At 67.6% G+C, this 16,486-nt stretch overlaps 3 protein-coding genes across 5 annotated transcripts; 2 read left to right on the top strand and 1 right to left on the bottom strand.

Moving 5' to 3' along the window:
* Positions 1-953: 953 nt before the first annotated feature.
* APLN (apelin) lies at positions 954-5,706 on the bottom strand (the record flags this gene model as incomplete). The annotated part of the gene is made up of 5 exons (XM_082771112.1): positions 954-1,534; positions 1,630-1,792; positions 2,329-2,599; positions 3,805-3,978; positions 5,686-5,706. The coding sequence occupies 4 exons, from the start codon at positions 5,704-5,706 to the stop codon at positions 1,635-1,637; spliced, it is 624 nt and encodes a 207-aa protein (XP_082627238.1). The 3' UTR covers positions 954-1,534; positions 1,630-1,634.
* Positions 5,707-6,647: 941 nt separating this feature from the next.
* Positions 6,648-11,607, top strand: XPNPEP2 (X-prolyl aminopeptidase 2). Its single transcript, XM_082770604.1, has 21 exons — positions 6,648-6,873; positions 7,247-7,320; positions 7,428-7,538; positions 7,621-7,684; positions 7,830-7,934; positions 8,011-8,097; positions 8,220-8,366; positions 8,465-8,566; positions 8,672-8,753; positions 8,948-9,143; positions 9,252-9,341; positions 9,419-9,528; positions 9,623-9,700; positions 9,777-9,848; positions 9,944-10,004; positions 10,132-10,201; positions 10,288-10,392; positions 10,467-10,526; positions 10,695-10,771; positions 11,002-11,100; positions 11,265-11,607. The coding sequence occupies exons 1-21, from the start codon at positions 6,828-6,830 to the stop codon at positions 11,472-11,474; spliced, it is 2,046 nt and encodes a 681-aa protein (XP_082626730.1). The 5' UTR covers positions 6,648-6,827; the 3' UTR covers positions 11,475-11,607.
* Positions 11,608-11,739: 132 nt separating this feature from the next.
* SASH3 (SAM and SH3 domain containing 3) lies at positions 11,740-16,024 on the top strand. 3 transcript variants are annotated; one of them, XM_082770607.1, is made up of 8 exons: positions 11,740-12,113; positions 13,403-13,498; positions 13,654-13,803; positions 13,878-14,022; positions 14,100-14,251; positions 14,346-14,552; positions 14,656-14,806; positions 14,910-16,024. In XM_082770607.1, the coding sequence occupies exons 1-8, from the start codon at positions 12,060-12,062 to the stop codon at positions 15,092-15,094; spliced, it is 1,140 nt and encodes a 379-aa protein (XP_082626733.1). In that variant the 5' UTR covers positions 11,740-12,059; the 3' UTR covers positions 15,095-16,024. The 3 variants fall into 3 exon arrangements, with proteins under 3 accessions (XP_082626733.1, XP_082626732.1, XP_082626731.1); XM_082770606.1 differs by having other exon boundaries at positions 11,746-12,113; positions 13,881-14,022; positions 14,907-16,024; XM_082770605.1 differs by having other exon boundaries at positions 11,748-12,113; positions 14,907-16,024.
* The last annotated feature ends 462 nt before the right edge of the window (positions 16,025-16,486 follow it).

The raw sequence follows: 16,486 nt of genomic DNA, 5'->3' as shown, positions 1-16,486 counted from the left end.
GGATTTTGGGGAGACAGGAGGGGTCCCAGCCCTTTGCAGGGCTCAGCTGCTGTTCCATATGCAAGACCCTCTCAGCTCTAAGCTGCTGCCCCTCTCCATGGGCACGTGAGGGACCAGGGAGGGGGAAAACGGGGACGGAGAGAGCAGGGGTGAGGATGCAGGGAGCCAAAACACCAGGGATGGGGATGCCAGGGACCGGGTGCCTGCAGCTGCTTGCCTGCCTGGGCCCGTGGGGATGGGGACACCAGAGAGGGGAACAGCAGGAATTGGGACACCAGGGACAGGGGCTCCTGGGACAAGGATGCCAGGAATAGAGACACCAGGGACAGAGATACCAGAGACAGGGATGCCAGGGACAGGGACGCCAGGAATAGAGACACCAGGAATAGGGACACCAGAGATAGGGATGCCAGGGAGGGGGATGCTGGGGACGAGGATGCCAGAGGCCAGGCACCCACCGCTGCTCCCCTGTGACCAGCGGGGCTGGTGGTGTTAGGCTGGGGGGGTGCAGGTCCGGCAGCCCCAGGGCATGATAGCAGAAGAGCCAAAGGTGCCCAGGACGGGGTCCCAGAGAACCAGGGCAGCTCCAGCAGCTGCAGCAGTGCCCGTCCCATCCTGTCCCATCGCCCCATGCCCCCCCCCAGTGCCAGGCTCAGGCTGAGGTCCCTCTCCCCACCCCGGGTGCTGCACCCACCCTGCACCAATCGCCAGTAACCACGGCAACGAGACATTGCTTTCAGCTGGTGAGATGCACAAACCCCAGCCCCGGCTGCCGTTGCAGCAGCGGGTACAGCATCAGCACCCTGAGGGATGGGGACTGAGACCAGGACGGGACAGGTTGTCCCCCTCGCAGGGCACCAAGCATCTCTCCACAGCCCCAAGGGCTGCAGACCTCGTCCCAGCCCCTGGTCCAGCCGGCCCGGCCGCCACCGCGCTGAAAACAAGCGTTTATTGTCATCATAGCTCTTTATTATAAAGATGTATTTACACAGAACAAATCTTTACAGACACGAGAGACACGGTGACCAACAGGGCCCGGCACCACCACTACGGCCCCCCTTTGGCATACGTTAGTGCTTCACGCAGAGACCCCCACAGGCACCCCACGGGTGGGCACCCCACGGGTGGGCACCCCACGCCCCGGGGGTCCTGCAGAGGTGGCTCTGCAGCCAAGGAGGGGAGGGCAGCTCAGGCGGGGTTAGCACCACGAGAATAAATAGACCCTCCCCAGCCATGCTGCCGGGGCAGGTGGGCGACAGGGACGGGGCAGGGAGGGAGCTCCTCTGCCCAACAAAGTGCTTTTTGCAAAGCCCACGCACCCGGCGAGCCGGGCACGGGGCAAAGCCCGGGAGGCGGCGAGGGGACGCGATGCTACCCACGGGACACGACCCGGGGACAAGCCACGGTGGTGGAGGTGTCGCCAGCCCGGGGTTCACGGCTGGGACCCCCACGCAGGGGGCTCAGGGCCGAGCAGACCAGGCTAGGGAGCAGGGCTGGCAGCGGGGCAGGCGTCCCTGGAGGGCTGCTGGCGACCCTGCAACGAGAGCGAAGCGTGGTGGGATGAGCCCCAGCCCAGCAGCACAGTCTGGTGTCCCCGAGTTCCTCCCCACATGCCCCACAGCCACTCACCTGGGTCAGAAGGGCATGGGGCCCTTGTGGGACAGCCGGGGCCGGGGGCGGCGGAGCCTTCGCCACCCACCCGCCCGCTGCCCAGCCCCGCGCCGCGCACCCCGCGGCCGCACCAGGGCTCGGATGCGGCCGCGCTCCGGCCCCGTCCCATCCGGCAGCGGTCCTGGGATGGCAAGAAGAGCGTTAGCTGTGTCCCCCTTACCCCAAAAAAAAAAAAAAAAAAAAAATCCACCACCACCTGCGCGAGGGATGGGGATGCTGCGGCGCCCTCCGAGCTGGGTTTGGAGCGGCCGGGCCACCTGCAGGGAGCGCGGCCACTGCCAAGGGCACGGCACGGCCCCGACTCGGCTCCCCGTGCCCACCCCAAAGCCACCCGGCTCCCCGAAGCCCCCCGCAGCCCCCTCGCACCTCCCCAGCCCTCGGCCGGCAGCGGGGGCTCGGGGGGCCGCGCCCGCTGCCCACCCGACGGGACCCCGGCACCCGTTGGCACGGCCGCTTACCGGGGCCCTCGGCGGGCCGGCTCCCGGCCCCGCTACCCCGGGGCGGACAGAGCGAGGTTTGTTACCTCCCTGAAAAGCGCTTTGTCCTCCCCCCTCGCCCGGGGGCCGCCGGTTCCCTGCCAGCCGCCGCCGCCCCCCCCCCGACCTCTGCGCTCCGCTCCGCCCCGCAGCGGGCCCCGCTCCCCGGCGCCGCACTCACCCGCGGCGGCGGCCAGGGCGAGGCAGAGCAGCAGCAGCAGCAGCAGCAGCAGCCAGCGCCGCTCCGCCATGCTCCGCCGGGCACGGGGCTGCGCGGCTCCGCCGGGCTCGGGGAGGCGGCGGAGGCTGGGGGGGAAGCGGCGGAGGCGGCGGGGGCGGCGGCGGTGGCGGCCCCGCTCCGGGATCGCCGCATTTGTAGGCGGCGAGAGCCCGGCCCGGCCCCGCCGCACGCCCGCCCCGGGGGGGCTCCGCCGCCCGCCCCGCTCCGCCCCCTCCGCCCGCAGAGGTTGAGCCCCCCCCCGGTTCCTCCGGGACCCCCCCGTTGTCCCTTAGAGCCTGCTCAGGAGTCCTCCGCCTCCGGGGAACCCCCCCCTTCGGGTGCCGTCCTGGCCACGTCCCTCCCGGTGCCGCTCCGGGGATGCGGAGCCCCGGTAGGCACCGGGCTGAGCGTGCCAGCTGCGGGCACAAGGCCGGGGGGAGCCGATGGGTGCATCCGAGGGTCCCCAGGGAGCTGGGGGGTGTAGCTGCCGAGCCTCTCTCCGTCGTGTCTGGGAAGCCGTGGCAGCCCGGTGAAGTCTCCTTTGAGTGGAAGAGGGGAAACCTAACCCCGTTTTTAAGAGGGGAAAAAGGAAAGGCGCTCAGCCTCGCCTCTGCGCCCAGCAAGATCAGGGAGCAAATCCTCCTGGAAACCCTGCCAAAGCCCATGGGAAATAAGCAGGTGATTGGTGACGGCGAACGGGGCTTCGCTAAGGGCAGATGGTGCCCGACAAAGCTGGTGGTCTTCTGCAACGGGGTTACAGCCCTGGTGGGTAGGGGAGGAACAGAGACCAGCTAGTCAGGTGGAGTCCAGTGTCCAGGTGGAGAAGCAGTGCTCCTCGGGGCAGTGCTGGGACCAGCAGCGTTTAACATCTCTGTTGGTGACACGGAGAGTGGGATCCAGGGCGCCCTGTTTGCCGCTGACACCGAGCTGTGCAGTGAGAATGGACTGAGAGCAGCCCTGAGGAGAAGGACCTGGGGGTGTTGGTGGATGAGAAGCTTGACGTGAGCTGGCAGCGTGTGCCTGCAGCCCAGAAAGCCAACCGTATGCTGGGCTGCACCGACAGCAGCGTGGGCAGCAGGGCAAGGGACGGGATTGTCCCCCTCTGCTCTGCCCTCCTGAGACCCCTCCTGGAGCCCTGCGCTCAGCTCTGGGCCCCCAGCACAAAAAAGGCCGGGGAGGGACTCCCAGTAGTGATAGAACAAGGGGAATGGCTTTAAACTACAAGAGGGTAGGTTTATATGGGATAGAAGGAAAAAATTCTGCACTGCGAGGGCAGTGAGGCACTGGCACAGGCTGCCCAGGGGAGCTGTGGGTGCCCCATCCCTGGAGATGGTCAAGGCCCAGTTCGTTGGGGCTTTGGGCAACCTGGGCTGGTGGGAGAGGTCCCTGCCCATGGCAGGGGGTGGGAACTGGGTGGGCTTTGAGGTCCCTGCCAACCTGGCCTGTTCTGTGAGCCTGTGATTCATCAATCCACGTGGCCTCGTTGTGAAGAACACCAGGAGCGCCCTGGGCTGCAGCAGACACGGCAGCAGGCAGAGGAAGGGCGACGGGCCAGGGGTTGGATGTGCGCAGTGTGGAACACGTGGAGATCTTACCAAAGGTTATAAAGGCCTGAAAGGAGAGCGCGAAGAGGACAGAGACAGGCTCTTCTGAAGATGATGACCACAACAACAGGACAAGAGGCAAGAGGCAAAAACTGAAACGCGGCGTGTTATGTCTGACCTTCAGGGAGCCTGCGTTACTGTGAGGGTGACCAGAGGGGCTATGGGGCCTCCCTCCTTGGTGAGATTTAAAAGCAGGTGGGAAGTGGTCCTGGGCAACCTGCTCTGGGTGTCCCTGCCTGAGCAGGGGATGCCAGGTGACATGGAGAGGTCCCCACCGACCCCAACGCTTCCGTGCAGACCAGGGCAGCAGAGGTGCAAGACCCCCGCACGAGGCACCCCAAAACTGCCCCTGTAAGGTCACCAGCACGGTAACGACCGAGGCACGGCCAGGACACGAGTGGGGATCTGCAGATGGACAAAGGGAAGTGGGAGCTCCACACCCCACAGGGGGGTCCCCACAGCCACGATGTGACACCTCCTGCAGGCACCCACCTGGTGGAAGCCGAGACACCCACACAGGCAGGACCTAGGGGTGCTTTGCCGACAGAGTAGCAACCCCCACGTCCCCCCCATCACGTCCATCAGCCAGGATCTCCCAGCCTGTCCATCACAGGGGGGATTTTCTCCGGCTATCAGATACTTAGCGCCCTCGCTTCCGCATTCCTGGGGCCGCAGCGGGCTCCCTCCCGCCCCGCGCGCGTCCTGTTTGCTCGGGCGCATCACCCCGGCCTGAGTCACGCCGCGGCCCCGCAGGTGGCGGAAGGCTAACAATAGCCCACAAAGGGAGGATGTCTCCCCCAAGCCTTCCTCCGGCCCCGTCTTCGAGGAAAGCTCCCGCGGGAGGGCCGGGCCCCACCGGACGCGCCGGCGCTGGATGAGCCTCGTCCGGTTGACGCTGCCTGGGGAGCGCCTTGGATGCGCGGCAGATGCCGAGCTTGGCGATGTGTTTTAGTGGAGGGCTTGGAAGTGTCAGGTCAGAGGTTGGGCTGGGTGGTCTTGGAGGTCTCTCCCAACCCGGCTGATTCTGTGATTTGGTGATTAGCACGGTTTGCTAATTACCGGGGTGGAAGCAAAGCGCTGCCCGATGGTCGCCGTGACAACCTGCCCGACGCATCCTGCAGAAACTTTTTGTGCCCGTGACAACTGCCAGCAGCTTTGGGTCGCTGCTGTCCCCCCAACCAGCCCTGTCCTGCCCCTGCTCGGAGCTGTGGGGGCACGAACCCCCCTCTGCGTGTCCCTTCCACAGCCCCAGCCCGGGAAGAACCCAAAGGGGGGACCCGGGGAGGTGACCCCAACCCATCCGTGACACGACTGCGCCCGGGCTCGGCGTGGCTGCAGACACGGGGGCGATGCCCCCGGCTCCTGCTGCTTCCCCCCTGCTCCCCCCGGGCTCTGCAGGGGACAGAAGACAGAGGACAGGGGACAGAGGACAGGGGACAGGAGACAGGGGACAGCCCGCGGCGGGGTCGTGGTGCCACCTCGTGGCCGGCAGCACCCCAGCGACACGGCCCAGGGCGCAGCATCCCTGCCTGCTTGATGGCACGGCGGGGAGGGGGCCGGGGCAGGGGGCAAAAACTCGCGTGGGAGATGCCCCGGGACAGGGGCCAGCCGGCAGAGCCCCCTGTCCGCCCATCGCACGGAGCCCGCTGCCCAGCTGGTGTTTTCTCAGGGACGTTTGCTCATGAAGCACCTGTTTGTTTACTGTAGGCCCTACCAGCCGCCCAGCAGCTTGCATCCTGCCGCACGAGGTCCTGCTGCCACGGTGCTGGAGGGAGCTGGCACCGCACATCTCCCCCCGGCAGCACCCACCACCCTTGGACGGGCACCGCTGTTTTCTCTCCGGCGGCGGCGGAGCAGTCATTAAACCAGCCAGAGGAAATATGCGTGCCATAAACGCGGCAGGCCCCGGGCTCCAGGCTCGTTATGCCTCGCATCAGCTTTTTTTGCAAGGTGGAGACCACGGCAGGTCCCGAGCACACGGGCTCAGAGGGACGAAGGGCACGGCCCAGCCGGCACCGCCCTCGGGTGCGGGCGCTGGTCCCCAGGCCGTGCGCATGGTTTGGTGTCCTGCTGGCACCGCACAGCTCAGCCTGCTCCCTCCCTCCGTACACCACAGCCAAACGTGCCTCCTGTCTCGTCAGGATGCTAAAATATTCCTTTTGTCTCCTTTGCCAGCCTTTCAAGCCCAGCACACCAACGGGAGCTGAATTTATTCTTCCCGTCACTCCGTTAGCCAGAGCGCTCTCGCTCGTGCTGAAGGCGTGCTGTGCTTCCCCTCAGGGCCCTGCACATGTTTCTGCTGCCCCAAAACTCTTACACACGCACTGGAGAGAGTTTCGGGAGCTCAGCTCAGCCCCTCCAGCCCCTTTGCCATTGCACAGCACCCCGGATGCCCTCACCACATCCCCACCTCGGGGGTGACATTTCGCAGAGCCGGGTGAGGACGGTGCCGTGCCCACAACCCCGCTCCACGGGACAGCCTCGTCCCTGGGGGGGTATTTCTGGACAAGGGGTTCCCCGGGGGGCACAGGGGATGCAGCAGCACCCCACAGAGCTGTCGGTGCCGGGTTAGCAGCCCGGGCAGCCGGTTCGTGCCAGGCTGAGCTGGCACAGCTCCACCTCTGCTTCCAGGAGGATCTTTGGACTTTGTGCGGATTCGGCTGTTTACTGTTATCTGGTTATCTGGAAGGGAGAAGCACTCAGTGAATAGGGCAACGACCCCCCCATATTTGCTCGGGGGCTGTCATCCAGCATCCCTCCGCCCCTGGGGCAAAGGCGCAGGACCTGTCACCCCCCCGGTGCTGCCGAAACGAAGCGTCCCTTCCTCTGCCAGCAGCTCGGGGCCTGCCCAGCACCATGCAGCCCTCCCGGTGGATCGCAGCCTGGCTGCTCCTTCTCCAGGGTACGTGGGAGATGTCCCCGTGGCAGGGCTGGGTGGGGCCAGGGACCAGATCCAGGGCCCCCGACCCAGCCCCAGCACGTTGCGCCTCATTTTTTTGCCCCTGTTTTGCTTGCCTGGCGGGGGTGAAGCATGGGTGGGCTTTCCCTTGGGGGGGCTCTTCTGCTGCTCCAGCCCTCAGGGCACGTCCCCAGCTCCCAGACGGGTCCCAGCCCCAGGGATGCTCAGCACGGGGCAGGCTCCTGTGACCATCCCACCTCGCCCATCGTGGCCAGGGGTCCGTTCCCCAAGGCGTGCCAGGGGCCGGGTGCCTCTGCCTGGGGCTGAGCAGGAGCTGGAGCCCCTCCTGAGGCTCTGGGCTCCCCCTGCACCCCAGCCTGCCCCCCAGGACGCTCGCAGCAAGCCGCCTCCCCCCGGACCGACATTCGGAACTGCTCTGCGGACCCACCGGTGAGTCCCCCCAGCTGTGCACAGCGCCCACACCCCCCAGGGAGCCCCATGCAGGGCTCCCACTCCAAAAAAAAACCCCACCACCTCCAAAATGCCACCACCACCAGTACCTGCCCCCCACGGCCACCAACACCACGGCACGGCTCGCCGCGCTGCGGGATGCCATGCGCGCCCACAGCGTCCACGCCTACATCGTGCCCTCCACGGACGCCCACATGGTAAGGGGACAGCCCCCCCTGTGCCCCAAGGTGCGGGATGGCCCCCCCCAGCCACTTCTCACGGCCCCGTCCTCCTCTCCAGAGCGAGTACATCGCCGAGAGGGATTCCCGTCTGGGCTGGCTGACCGGCTTCACCGGCTCCGCGGGTGAGAGCATCCTCGCCACCCCGGGGACCACCCCTGGGCCGCTGGGCTCCCCACCCCGGGGGGGTCCCCAGGGGCACCTGCGGGACCTAGGGGAGCCTGGCAGGGGGGGGGAGAGGCGATGCCTGAGCCCTCGCTGCCACCCCAGGCACCGTGGTGGTGACACTGGACAGGGCGGCCCTGTGGACCGACAGCCGCTACTGGACGCAGGCAGAGCGGCAACTGGACTGCAACTGGGAGCTGCAGAGGACAAGTCAGGGCAGGGGGGGCTGGGGGGGCTGGGGGGGGTCCCCACTTGCAGTCCTCCACCAGCCGTCTCTCTCTTGCAGCATGGATCAAGTCCATCGGGCAGTGGATCCTGGAGTGGGTTCCCGCAGGGGGCAACGTCAGCCTGGACCCCTTCCTCTTCTCCATCGGTAGGGTTGGCCGGCACGGGGGGGGGACCCTACATGATGGGGTGCACGAGCGGCCCCTGGGTGTGGAGAGGGAGGTCTCTGCTTCGCGTCCTCCCCCTCCATGGGCTGCTTTTCCCCTTCAGACACATGGAACAGCTACAGCCAGGCTCTGCAGGGCTCTGGCAGGGCTTTGGTGCCCATAGAGACCAACCTCGTGGACCAAGTGTGGGGCGACCAGAGGCCCCCTCCGGCCTCCAGCGAGATCTACAGCCTCCCAGCAGAGTTCACGGGTACAGAACCCCCACCCAAACACCCCAGCCTTTTTTTTATTATTTTTTGGGGGTGGGGGGGGTACAAGCTGAGCCGCTGGCTCACCCCCATCTCCCAGGGAGCAGCTGGCAGGAGAAGGTGTCCGGGATCCGGCAGCAGATGGAGGAGCACACCCGGAGCCCCACGGCCCTGCTGCTCTCGGGGCTGGAGGAGATCGCCTGTGAGTGGCCACGGCGGGGCTGGGATCGCCGCCGGGGCTGGGACCTGGAGCAGCAAACCAGGGCCAGCGGTGGGCGCAGGATCTGACGTCCTCCCCCCCCGGCAGGGCTCTTCAACCTCCGTGGAGACGACATCCCCTACAACCCCGTCTTCTACTCCTACACACTCCTCACCAGCACCAACATAAGGTGGGCAGCACCTCCCCACTGGGACGGGTCCTGCCCTGACCCTCTTCCCTTTCCTTCTTCCCCCCGACCCTATAAAACCACCCCTATCTCCCTCCACGAGCCCCCCAGCCCCTTCCCCTCCGCCGCCGTGCCCCCGTGGCCGGGCCGGGGAGGGCTGGGGGGGCTCGGGGGGCCAGCCCACGTCCTGCCCGCAGCCTGTTCGTGGACGAGGGGCGGCTGACGGCGGAGGCACGGCAGTCCCTGCGGGCCGGCTGCCCGGGGCCGCTCTGCGTGGAGCTGCACAACTACAGCCAGGCACGCGCCCACCTCCAGCGCTACGCCCAGGGCAACGTCACCGTCTGGCTCGGCACCGAGTACACCACCTACGGCCTCTACGGGGTCATCCCCCAGGTGAGGACGATGTGCCCCACGTGGCCGTGACACCCCCCTTCGGCTCTGAGGCCGGCTGCTGGGGTTTGGGAGCGGGGTGGCCGTGCCCCCCAAGCGGCTCCTTCGCAGGAGAAGCTGCTGGAGGACAGCTACTCCCCGGTGATGCTGGCCAAGGCCGTGAAGAACAGCAAGGAGCAGGAGCTGCTGCGAGCCGCTCACGTAAGGGCCGTCCCCACCTCCTCACCCACCGGCAGAAGGTTTTGGGGGGGGTGCTGATGCCGACGGGCCGTGCCCAGGTCCGGGACGCGGTGGCTGTCATCCAGTACCTGCTGTGGTTGGAGCAGACGGTGCCGCAGGGGCAGGTGGACGAGTTTTTGGGTGCCCGCCACATCGATGCCCTCCGATGGTCAGTGCCACCCACCCGGGGAGGGGGGGGGGGAGCACAGGGTGCCAGGGACCCCCCCCGGCATCTCTCTCTCTCTCCCCTTGCTGCCTTCCAGGGCCCAGCAGCACAGCCGCGGGCCCAGCTTTGAGTCCATCTCCGCCAGCGGGCTCAACGCGGCGCTCGCCCACTACAGGTTTGGGGTCGGGGGCTGGGGATGCGGAGCTGGCGGGGGTCCCAGGTACCAGCAACCCCTCTCTTTTCCTCCCCAGCCCATCCAACACCACCCGAAGGAAGCTGTCGGTGGATGAGATGTACCTGACGGACACCGGCGGGCAGTACCTGTGCGTATCCCACCCCCTACCCCCGTCCCACCCTGCCCCTAGCGTGGCTGCGCCCAGCCCTGCAGGATTTGGGGCTCATGTCCCCCCTTCTGTAGGGACGGCACCACGGACATCACACGGACCGTGCACTGGGGCACGCCGACCCCGCTGCAGAAGGTGCTGGCACCACGGGGCCGTCCCAGCCACGGAGCTGGGGCTGTGGCCGGAGGCTGGATGCGTTGAGGGGGGACGGGGACATCCCCTCTGCACCATGCTCAGCCCCCACACCCCGTGCCGCCCTTAGGAAGCCTACACCCGCGTGCTGATGGGCAACATCGACCTCTCCCGCCTCGTCTTCCCTCCCAACACGGCCGGTGGGTGCCGCGTCCGGCACGGGGAGAGCAGGGCAGGGGGTGCCCTCCCCGCTCTCCAGCCCCTATTTCACCTCCTCGCCCTCCAGGCAGAAACGTGGAGGCTTTCGCCCGCCGGGCGCTCTGGGACGTGGGGCTCAACTACGGCCACGGGACCGGCCACGGCATCGGCAACTTCCTCTCGGTGCACGAGTGTAGGTGCTGGGGGGCAGCTCGGGGACAGCGGGACCAGGGCTCACCCCCTGAGGGTGTCTCCCCCTTCCCGCAGGGCCCGTGGGGTTCCAGTCCAACAACGTGCCGCTGGCCGCGGGCATGTTCACCTCCATCGGTAGGTGCCCCCGGCGCGGGGCCGGCCAGCTCTAGGAGATGGTGCGGGGCTGTGCCAAGGGCCCCAAATTTTTGCCCTGCTGGGGAGCCAGTCCAGGGCTCTCCATGGGCTCGGGGGGGGGAAGGCTGCTGGGGTTTGGCGCTTTCTTGGCACCGCTCCTGTCCTCAGAGCCCGGCTACTACCGGGATGGAGAGTTCGGGATCCGCATCGAGGACATCGCCCTGGTGGTGGAGGCGCAGACCAAGGTAACACCGGCCCCGCTGCCCGAGGGGCCTGGAGCTGCCTCCTCTCCCCATCCTCCCTTCCCAGGGCTCTGCATCAGGCTGGGGGGGCACAGGGGAGGACGGGGGTGCTTGGGAACAGCGCTGGGGTGGCGGGGACCCTTCCTCTGCTCCCATCACTGGACTTGTAGTGCCGGGGGGGCTGCGCCAGGCAAGGAGCGGGGGGCACCCACCTGACGGCCTCCCCCCGGCAGCACCCGACCGGGGAGGAGCCCTTCCTGACCTTCGAGGTGGTGTCGCTGGTGCCCTACGACCGCAACCTCATCGACGTCAGCCTCCTGTCGCAGGAGCAGGTACGGGGCGCTGGGAGAGGGTGAACAAACAGAGCCCGGGTGGGCAAACGGGGCCGAGGCAGGGATGGACACACGGACAGAGAGGTGCAGAGGGACCAGGGGACCGGGATGGGCTGGGACCGCTGGGACAGCCCTCTGCAGCTGCCTCTGGTCCCCGGCTGCAGATAAAGTACCTGAACGCCTACTACGAGACCATCCGGGCACGCGTGGGGCCGGAGCTGCAGCGGCAGCAGCTGGAGGAGGAGTACCGCTGGCTGCAGAGGAACACCGAGCCCTTCCCGCTGGCCAGCACCGCCGCCGCCGCCGCCGCCACGCTGGGCACGCTGGCCATCGGCTCGCTCCTCTCCGTGCTGCTGGCGGGGCTGCAGGCCTGACCCCGACTCCTCCCCTGCCGAGGCAGCTTCTCCTCACCACCGCTCACTTCCTCGTTTTGCCTTTTTTTTTTTTTTTTTTTTATTTTCATCCTTGCGATTAAACAGTGTCAACACCGACGGGGGGGGTGAGGCGCCCGTGTGCCCGTTCCACCTGGGGCCGGCTGCCCCTCCGCAGCACGGGGACAACCTGAGGGTGCAGGGGACATCCCAGCCCGACGTCCCATGAAGGGGATGGCCAAGGAGGATGAAGGGGAACGGGGAGGGGGCATGGTGGATCGGTGGATGGGCAGGGGACCCTCCTCTTCTGCCTAGTGGGAACACCGAGCCCATCAGCAGCACCGGAGGCGGGTGCCGGGGCGCGAGGCTGGCACCCTCCCGGGGGCCCTGGGCAGGGCAGATGCTTCGAGGAGGTCTTCCTTCCTCCTGGCCCAGCGAGCGAGCCCCGAGCTGCGCCGCTGCGAGCACCTCTCATGTGACTGCTGGCTTCCTGTGTGCTTCCCGGCCTCGGTGCCGGCGCCTCGGTACGTGCCCCGCCAGGCGCTCGGTCCAGCGCCGCGCTCTGCCCCCCGGGGGGGTCCCAGCACCATGCTGCGCCGCAAGCCCTCCAACGCCAGCGACAAGGAGCCGTGCCACAGGAAGGTGAGCGCCCACCGGAGCAGACCCCGCACCCCCCCCCCCCAAAAATGCCCACCCTCTCCACCTGCAGGATGTGGGGCAGGGAGGATGGGGAGATGCGGTCTGGGCGGCTGGGGTGGCCGTGGGGCAGAGCCCCTTGGGGCTGGGGGATGGCAGTGCCAGCAGCCTGGCCCTGCCACCGAAGCCACCGTCGCCTTGCTCGCACGGTCCTTGCTCGCAGCTGCCTTGCCCCACGCCCTGCTGTGGCCCCGGGACGCACGGCTGCAACCCAGTGCCCCCATCTGCTCCCAGCCCACAGGCAGCAGCAGCAGGAGGGCAGCATCACGTCCCCGCGGCGCAGCAGGCAGCAGCAGCGGGTCGGGGATGCTCAGACCCCCCCCCAGCTCGTGTGGGTGCAGGCAGGGGGACCAAAGGGAGCTGTGGGGCCGTGCCCCGGGGGCAGAACCTCCCCCACCCCGCTGCTCCCCACGGTGTGGGCGACCGCTGCCATTTCCTGCCCGGGCAGAGGATGACGGCGGTGCCGCGCGGGCTGCCGGGCGCGCAGCTCCCAGCAAGGTGTCTGCGGTCGAGGCAGCGCAAGGCTGCAGCCCCGTCACGTGTGTCTGCTGCTTCCTCCAGCAGCCCTGCACCGGCACGGCACCGGCACGACCCCGCCAGGCCCGGGCAGAGGGTCCCTTGCCAACCACCGTGTGCCCAAGAGGGGCAAGGTCCCGCTCTGGGAAGCACCCGGCTGTCGGGGGGGAAATTTGGATGAAGCATCCCCCTGCAGCAGGGGTGTCCCGGAGAGCTCAGCGAGCCCCCGCTGGGCATCCCCTGCCCGGCCCCGGCCGCACCCGCTGCTCTCACTTCCCTCTCGCTCCATTTCTGCCGAGCTGCCGTGGGCACGGCCCCCCCGGGGCAGCCGGTGCCCCCCCAGAGCTGGCGGTTTTGCCGGGTGCTGCTCTTGCAACACCGGCTCCTCCTCCCCGCCGCCACCGCCGGCCGATCGCGCAACGCTCCCCAGGCGGGCGGCCACGCAGCGAGGCTGGGGTGGCAACCACAGAGCGAGGAGGTTTAGGCTCGAGGAGACCCGAAGGAGGCGCAGAGGGTTTCACCTCGCCCGGGTCTGGCGGGCTGAGGGGTAGAAATAAAGAGAAAATGATGCTGGGCTGAGCTGGCAAAAAGGAGAACTAGGGGAGGAAGGCACACGGCTGTGGGCAAGGGCTTGGGAAGGGCTTCAGGCAGCGCTGGGGCATGCGGGAGTTTGGGGAGCAAGGCGGGGGGAGCCCTCACCCCTCTCCATCTGCCCCCAGCTCTCCCTCCAGCGCTCCAGCAGCTTCAAGGACTTTGCCAAGGCCAAAGTCAGCTCCCCGGTGGCGAGCGAGAAGGAGTTCAACCTGGATGAGAACGTGAGTGCCCCTCCTCGCCCACAGCCCCTTCCTGAGCCCCCTTCTCCCAGCCTCGGGGGCTCAACCGTGCCCGGCTTCGGGGTCCTGCTCCCCAGGGAGCCCCGCAGCCCTAGCGCACCCTCCCCTCTCCTTCTCCTTCTCCCCCCCCTTGCCAGATCCCCGAGGACGAGCCCAGCAGCGCAGCCCCCGAGGAGGCGGCGCGGAGCAGCGGGATGAAGCTGGGCAAGAAGTGGCGGGCGGTGATCTCCCGCACCATGAACCGCAAGATGGGCAGGATGGCCGTGAAGGCGCTGGCCGAGGGGAAGGTGAGCAGGGTGCCCCGGGGGGGTGCGGGGCCAAAGCCCCTGCTCCCCGGCACCACCAAGCCCGCTCCCCCCAGCAGGCAGAGGCGGAGGAGGAGGGGTCCCCGTCCCCGCTGTCCCCAACCAGCAGCACGGAGGAGCCGAGCCACGAGAAGGTGCCCCTGTCCTACATGGAGCTGGAGGAGGACGGGCACCCGGCCGTCAGCCGGCAGCTGTCCAGTGGTGAGCACGGCCCCCGGGCAGCCCCCAGCCCCTCACCCTCACCCTGTCCTCACCCCGTTTCCCTCTCCCCTCTGCAGGCAGCGAGGCGTCCAGCCCCGGCCCCAACAACCGGGACAGCCTGAGGCTGGAGGAGGGGGGCCCGGCTTACACCGGCCCCTTCTGCGGCAGAGCTCGTGTCCACACCGACTTCACGCCCAGCCCCTACGACAAGGACTCGCTGAAGCTGCGGGTGAGCACGGGCAGGGAGGGCTGGGGACGGCCCCGAAGGAGCGGGGGGTGGCGGTGGCTCCTTCCCTCACACCCCCTCCTCGTTTTTGGGCCAGAAAGGGGACATCATCGGCATCATCGAGAAGCCGCCCGTGGGCACCTGGACGGGGCTGCTCAACAACAAGGTGGGCTCCTTCAAGTTCATCTACGTGGACATCATCCCCGAGGAGATGGCCCCCGCCCGCAAGAGCCGGGGCCAGGGCAAGAGCAAGAGGCCCAAGCCCAAGACGCTCCACGAGCTGCTGGAGCGCATCAACCTGCAGGTGAGGGCTGGGGACCCACGGGGCACCCGGGAGAGGTGGGGAGGGGACGTGACGAGGACGCAGGAGGATGAGGGTGCCTCATCCCCTCCCCTCTCCACCCCAGGAGCACACCTCCACCCTGCTCCTGAACGGCTACCAGACCCTGGAGGACTTCAAGGAGCTGCGGGAGACCCACCTCAACGAGCTGAACATCACGGACCCCCAGCACCGCGCCAAGCTGCTGACGGCCGCCGAGCTCCTCCTGGATTACGACAGTAAGGGCTGGGCGGGTGGCAGGGGACATCCCACGCTGTCCCCAATGCTGGCTGCCGGGGCGGGGGGGGGGGAGCTGATGCTTCGTCCTCTCGCCCCCAGCAGCCAGCGAGTCAGAGGAAGGCGACAGCTCCGAAGCCCAGCCCTCGCCCTCGGAGCCCAAGGGGGACATCCCGCGGGACTCGGGCTGCTTCGAAGGATCCGAGACGCTGGACGGCAGCCGGGAGGAGGCTGAGCTGGCAGGCCCCGAGGGGCAGCCGGGGGCTCTGTCCCCAGCGGAGTCCTCCTGATCCTCCCCCAAAAGCGCTTCGCCGGCTCTGGCCCAGCAGCGGACAGGAGGGGAAGCTTGCCGGGGTGCGGGCGAGCCGCGGGGATGGGACCCCAAAGCAGGAGCTGCTCTGCAGGCGGGCTCAGCCCCCAAGGTTTGCTCCCCGGGACGTTCTGCGCTGCCCCACAGCACTGCCCCACGCCCTGGGTGAGCCCAGGTGACGCCGCAGGGCTGCGAGCCAGGGCTGGGCCGCCCCTCCTGGGCTTGCCCCGTGTTGTCCACAGCTCCAGGAGCTCCTCCAGGAGCCCTCGTTGGCTGGGCTGAGCAAACACGAGCGCAGGGGAGCCTGCGAGGACAGGGATGGCACGGACAGAGCACACCCGCTGCTGTGCGGATGGGTGCAAGCAAGCAGAGGTAGCAAGGAAACGCCGCCAGCAGCAGGGAGGTGCCGCCTTCCCCCGTCCACCTCCTTGCCCAGCCAAAGCAGGCAGCGGGAGGCCGCCGGGAGAGCTTCAGCCAAGCCCTGCGAGCAGCCCAGCCCCAGGAGGATGGCCGGGGGGAGCACGGACACTCAGCAGCCTGCTCCGGAGAGGATGGTGGAGGAGCAGAGCCGAGCACCGCGCTGCCCGCAGGTGGACAGGGCCGTCCCCAGGTACCCCCCCGGGACAGCCCCTTGCAGCCAGGCAGGGCAGGCGGTGGCAGAGGAGCCCACGGGTGACAAATCCCCGGGCTCGGTGGCAGCGCAGCGCTCGCCCGGCCCCAGCTCTCAGGGCTGCACTCACCCAGCTCCAGCTCCCGCGCCGCGCCAGGCCGCTGGGCCCCGAGTTTGTTCCTTTGCGCTTGAGCTCAATAAAAGCGTGCTCTGGCCTTCGGTCTGCTTCCTACCTGCCCCAAGGGCTCGGGGAAGAGAGGCAGGGAGGGGAGCAGCGGCCTTTCGGTGGAGCTGGGGGTCGTTCGGCTTCCCAGGATGGTGGCTTCCTTCTGTAACCCATGGCCCCCGCTGTCGGGGACGGCAGGACACGGATAGGACAGGGGCGGGCTGGAGCACACCGTGGATGGGGGAGATGCAGAGGCTGGAAAGCCCCAGGGGACAGGGAAGGAGGCAGCCCGCTTCGGGAGGCATAAACAGAGAGAGGCAGAGGCTACAGCTCAGCCATTTTCCAAACCAATTAAGTTTCCTTCATTGTTTCAAAAAAAAAAAAAAAAAAGAAAAGAAAAAAAAAATAAAAAAAGAAGAAAGAAAGAAAAAGAAAAACCAACCCTCACCCTACCCCCACTTCCTTCACAAGAACCTGAACAGAGCAGACAGGAACCACAGGTGCAGGCAGCATCTGTGACGGCCCCAGCAGGCAGCACTCGACACACCGCGTTAGAAAATAGATTAGTAAAACCAAAAAAATACACTTTTTTTTTT

This window comes from Aythya marila, assembly GCF_965140915.1.
Source record: "Aythya marila genome assembly, chromosome: 13".
Classification (NCBI taxonomy): domain Eukaryota; kingdom Metazoa; phylum Chordata; class Aves; order Anseriformes; family Anatidae; genus Aythya; species Aythya marila.
Note: the sequence above shows the minus strand (reverse complement) of the source record. Positions and strands in the feature narration are given on the sequence as shown.